Source organism: Bipolaris oryzae (assembly GCF_000523455.1).
Source record: "Bipolaris oryzae ATCC 44560 unplaced genomic scaffold scaffold_416, whole genome shotgun sequence".
In the NCBI taxonomy this organism is placed as follows: domain Eukaryota; kingdom Fungi; phylum Ascomycota; class Dothideomycetes; order Pleosporales; family Pleosporaceae; genus Bipolaris; species Bipolaris oryzae.
Window position 1 is genome coordinate 1 of NW_006911692.1, and position 5,467 is coordinate 5,467.

At 46.8% G+C, this 5,467-nt stretch overlaps 3 protein-coding genes across 3 annotated transcripts; 1 reads left to right on the forward strand and 2 right to left on the reverse strand.

Moving 5' to 3' along the window:
• Window positions 1-271: 271 nt before the first annotated feature.
• On the reverse strand, window positions 272-1,648 carry COCMIDRAFT_111235 (uncharacterized protein; the record flags this gene model as incomplete). The annotated part of the gene is made up of 2 exons (XM_007695731.1): window positions 272-574; window positions 716-1,648. The coding sequence occupies 2 exons, from the start codon at window positions 1,646-1,648 to the stop codon at window positions 272-274; spliced, it is 1,236 nt and encodes a 411-aa protein (XP_007693921.1).
• Window positions 1,649-2,394: 746 nt separating this feature from the next.
• On the forward strand, window positions 2,395-4,577 carry COCMIDRAFT_10353 (GMC oxidoreductase; the record flags this gene model as incomplete). The annotated part of the gene is made up of 6 exons (XM_007695732.1): window positions 2,395-2,513; window positions 2,575-2,664; window positions 2,712-2,867; window positions 2,931-3,153; window positions 3,211-3,771; window positions 3,825-4,577. The coding sequence occupies 6 exons, from the start codon at window positions 2,395-2,397 to the stop codon at window positions 4,575-4,577; spliced, it is 1,902 nt and encodes a 633-aa protein (XP_007693922.1).
• A 361-nt stretch (window positions 4,578-4,938) lies between these two features.
• COCMIDRAFT_111230 (uncharacterized protein) lies at window positions 4,939-5,115 on the reverse strand (the record flags this gene model as incomplete). Its single annotated transcript, XM_007695733.1, has 1 exon — window positions 4,939-5,115. A coding segment is annotated over one exon (177 nt), but the record flags the coding sequence as incomplete, so codon positions are not given.
• Window positions 5,116-5,467: the final 352 nt, after the last annotated feature.

Here is a 5,467-nt window from a genome sequence, read left to right on the forward strand (position 1 = left end):
TATTAGTCTATTAAATAGATTAGTATTATTAAACCCTTAGTTACATCTATAACTCTTTTCTATTAAGAATCGCTAGGCAACTCTCACGGCGCTAATCCCAAACCTACTCGCTCTAACCCGGATCGAGCTAGAGAAGTATTAGCACTCTAGACCCCGTGTAACAAGTATATGTTTATACTAAGTATTCAATACTTCTAAACCTTTGTATGATGGTTAAAAGACACAACCAAGATATTATTCTGCCACGGAAAGAATATACTTAGCTAGTGCGCTAAGAGTTTGACTTCATATCACTAAGTCGGTCGTATGCTTTCTGACCTGTCCTATTATGAACCATCTCAATCCACATTACTCTTGAGACATGCGCCTGAACGTATTTCCATTCAAGTCCAGTCACAGCAGTTTTCAATGCATCTCGTATCCAGGTGTCGTGTGCCCCAGCTACTGTGATTGAAGCGGTGAGCAAAACCCAAAGAAGTAAACTCTTGTCTTGTCTGATTTCGCTCCCTCCGGTAACGTACATTATTCGCAGCTGCTGAACCACCCAGGCATACGGTATCCTCCGTCCTGGGAGCTGGAATGTGGTAGTCAACATGGCCAACATGGTCAGACGAATCAGTTCCTCGACTGGCTGCGTAACAACACCCCCAAGGCATATGAGACGTGTTTGGAGGGAAGTAAGATCGGCTCGGCAAACCTCGGGGTTATCCAAAACAAACTTGAGGCGGTTGCGATTAATCATCAATGTGAGGTTCTGAAAGTCTTTGAAGACGTTCACGATACGATAATCCCAGGCTGCCCATGGTTGGTAAAGATCTGGAGGTAGAGTCGGGTATGGACATCGTATGCGACAGTCCCATGACTTTAGAGGCTGCATAAAGTAAGGTTTTCGGCCAGAGGCGAGAGACCATGCAAGATCAATCCGATCGAGCTTGAAATGCAGGGTTGGTCTCTCTGCCAGGAATGCCGCGTCTCCCCTAAGCTGCACGATCCCACGCAAGCCCTTAAGGTGTGTGGCTGCTGTAACCCAGTCTCCAAACCCGATAGCCAATAGTGTGAGGTTTATGATGACCCGTAAGACGGCTTCATCTTGGTGTGCGAACGATTTCTGCATTTTGACGCGTAGCAATGACAGGGTTGCCTGAAGATGGAATGTCGTCTTGACGCCCGGACTGCCCTTAGACTGGGGAGACTTGAAGTCTTTGATGGCGTAGCTCGCACACAGCATGGAATGCAGAAAAGTAGTGTCGGTGAAAAGCCAGGAGAAACACACCGATTCAAGGCAGTCGAGATTGGTACAGCGTTCCAGAGGTGTAACGTCATTGGCGAGAAAGTTAAATGCGAATGCATCAGCAAGAAGCATCTCTGCCTCGGGATCAATTCCGCGCGCAGTAAAGCGGGTTGGAATTAGATCCTTGACCACAGGCTTTGGCGAGAAGGTATTCGAATGACCGGGTGCTCTACTTGACGAAGCACTTCGTAACATCTCATTCGCGATCTTTCTTTTTTCTCGCTGCGTTCTCCTTGAGCCTTCGCGCTTATTCCTACCAAGCATACATCGGCTCCTGATCTGTAGGCTTTTTCCGGGCTTCGGGTTCGACACAGGGTCGGAAATGATAAAGTCGAATTGTACATGTTGTGATGTCATGTCGAGGTGTTCGTGCTGTGGTCCAAATTGCTATCCGTTTCCGACCCAGGGCGCTCTTTTAGTTCGAACCTAAGGCCAAGGTTGATGCGCCTGACGGTAATTAATACATTTGTGGACGCCTAAGATGGCTTGGCGATGTAACACGGACAAGATAACGCCTCACGGTTGGGTGAGCGGTGACGCGAGTAAGATGAGGCGTATGGATTCTCTACCCTGCAGGGGACAACTTGGCAGCAAAGAAACGCCCACATTGCTGTCCATTTCAGGAAGCTGCCAAGCCTCGCTTAGCCTTGTGCACCTCAAGTATGAGTGGCAATAGCATAATCTGTGTTGCTAGTGTTTTTGTGGACTATGTATAGTATTGCGCCTCGGAAATAATAACAAGGCGGGGTCGTGCACAATAGGGATGACATGTAGCTCGAACATGAATTGCTACTTAGCTATTCAACACCGCGCGCTGACAACGTCGAGATGCCACTTTGTTATCTCCAAGGAGCACCCGATCTTACGTGGGGCGATGATTCTAACTACTTGAGGCTGTACAGCCACGGAGAATGATTGCTGAGTGTTGCAAGATGGCGGGCCTGGAGAAGAAAATATCACAGTACTTAAGTTAAGAGATGCATTGGAAGAAGGCCATTATCGAAGATCGGCTTTTGAGTACTTCATTCAAACTTTTCCATCATCCTGTATCTTTTTCTTTCCGCTAGAGTGTAAAAACTCCAATCTTTAGCTTCGCGTCGACAATGATTTTGACATGGTATTCTATCACTGCTTTTGCAGCTTGTGCGATTGCCGTAAACACGGATAGTGTCGAGTACGATTACGTGATAATCGGTTCAGGGCCTGGCGGAGGATCTCTCGCGTAGGTCGCTAAGCTTGTTCAGGACATTCTACTGCATCATTCGTACTAACCAATTATAAAGTGCCAATCTAGCGACAAGCGGATACTCTGTGTTCCTCATCGAAGCGGGAGGCGACGGCACAAACGCATATGTTGAGGAAATTCCATCTCTGTAGGTTTGGATTCCGAGTCCTCTCACCTTGCTGATAATTATCAAAGGAACTCGGTTGCTGCTGAAGCTGCTCCTCACTCATGGAGCTTCTTCGTCGAGCATTTTGCGAACGAGACTCAGGCCCGACGTGATCCAAAGTACGCGTATCGAAGGAGCAATGGATCGTACTACTCAGGTCTCGAACCTCCCCCAGATTCAACTCCGTATGTATACCTCCTCGCCCAGGAATTTTCTGCATGTGTGGCTGACGCGCCTTAAAATTGTAGTATGGGTATTCTCTACCCTCGAGGTGCTACACTTGGCGGTAGCTCGCAAGTCAATGCGATGAACTTCGCATGGGCACCCGATAACGAGTGGGATTACATCGCCAATCTCACTGGAGACGAGACTTGGGGACATGAGTATATGCGGAAGCATCTAATCAAGCTTGAGAACTGTACATATGTTCCGCGCGGTACTCCTGGACATGGCTTCGATGGCCCTATTGTGGTAAGTCCCGTGTCGCCCAGACTGGTAAATGCCGCTGACGTGTAGCAAAACATTTAGTCCAGTATGATGAATCCATTGATAACAACTGGAATCACATCAGAGAATGTGGCTCGCTTTGTGTCATCCATAATTCGCGAGACTGAAGGTATCGAACCGGAAAATGTTGAGCACTTGGCCGAATTGCTTGTCCGTGATATCAACAAAATCGATGCAGACCGTTACGCAAGTAACCTAACATTCTTGCTCCCACTAGCCATAGATCCTACTAGTGGAAGCAGGAGTAGTATTGGGAAACATATTAACAACATAGTCGAAGCAGGATACCCCTTGACGATTAGTCTCCATTCACTGGCATCAAGAGTTCTTTTCGAGGACTGTGATGGGAACCCAAAAGCTTCTGGTGTGGAGTACATGGTTGGAGAAGGATTGTACTCCGCGGACTACAGATACAATGCATCGCAGCAAGTGAATGATGTTAGGACCGTTCGCGCCAGGAAGGAGGTTATTGTATCAGGAGGCACTTTCAACACTCCTCAGATCCTGAAACTTAGCGGCATTGGGCCGCGCGAGGAATTGGAGGAGTACGGAATACCAGTCGTTGTCGACTTACCGGCGGTGGTACGTCATGCATGCACGTCAGGCTTATGTTAACTCGGCTCACGGTCCTACAGGGCAACTTCATGCAAGACAATTACGAAACGCCTGTGCACATAAGAGCCGAAGTTCCGTGGCAAGAGGCTGCGAACCCCTCTTGCACCAGGACCTTCAACGAGTCAGATCCATGCTTCGTTGCATGGAGCACAAACGGAACTGGTCCTTATTCGTTGTCCGGCGGTACTTTCTTCCTAACTTGGCGAAGCAGCCTTAGCTGGGACGATGACGCAGATCTCTTCTTCCTTAGCGCAGCTGGCTGGGGTGATTCTGGTTTCTATCCCGGCTTTTCTCAAAGACAGCCAATCCCCGATATGTGGGGAAGTTCATTAGTAAAGATGCAGACTGCCAACCCTTCCGGCACGGTGCGTCTTCAGTCCAAAGATCCGCGACAAGCCCCAAAGATCAACTTCAACTTCTTTGCCGAGAATGCCGAAACGGATTTGCAATCTCTGGCTGAGGGCGTCAATCTTCTATTGCGTGCACACAACAATATTGGAGTGCCATACACGGTTGTTTCGCCAAACCCAGAAGTTGAAATGCATCAAGCCCTCATGGATGAAGCGTTCAGTCACCACGCTTCGAGCAGTTGTCGTATGGGCCCAGCCGGAGATCGTACATCTTGCGTCGATTCAAAATTCCGAGTACATGGTGTTGAGAATCTTCGTGTAGTTGACGCATCTATATTTCCACGTGTGCCGGGCGCTATGCCAAATGGGCCAACTTTCACAATCTCTCGTAAAGCTTACGAGACTATCTTGGAGGATTGTTAGAAGACATATACTAAAGTTCATTCGAAGTATCCTCAGCGTTCAAATAGTACATCCAGGGCGTTAAATATAGAAAATATGATGGGTCGTATTATTTAGTATGATTTGTATGATATTATGAAAATGCGACTTCAAAGAAGTTGCAATTGGAACTTAAACTGTTTTCATACAAAGTCTCATCCCAAGCCTTTACTCTTCCCAGAGCAGCTCTATGGTTTTACTCTTAACTTTATTGTATGGTCAATAGTATTGGAGATTTGATGAAGACGGAATTGATTGCTGGTTTGTGATGAGTTGAGACGACCAGGATCTAGCTCAGAATATTGTATAGAAACATCCAATCTCTTAAGTATTGAATAACTCCCTAGATCTCGCAGGAGCAGTTACAATTGCTCTTGAATAGCCCACACCCAGCCCCATCAATAGATGAGCTGATGCTGCCCTTGCACCTATGACCTGCCGCTTCAGCCTTGCATGCGGCATTGCATCGGCCACTCCAGTTGGTAAGACATCCACCACTTGCATTCCATCTAGGGATTGCTCTAGCCTCGAGTGATTTGGCTTACTAGTATTATTTACTTTATAAGATAGTTATATGTTAGTCTATNGAATAGATTAGCGTTGTCAAACCCCGGTTACATCTATAACTCTGTTCCACTACGAATCGCCAGACAACCTCACGGAACACTAGCGTAAAGCTCACCGGCCTTAGTGTGGGACCCGGCAAGAGAAGTATAGTTCCAAACCCCGTGTAACACCACGTTATACTTTAAATACATAACTTATTTTACTACTAACTAGACTACTCTACTAAACGAGCTACTTTAAAACCCTACTTAAATTAAGAAATTATAAGAGTTTTTATCTCTATTAGCGTGGTAAATAGTGGGTAG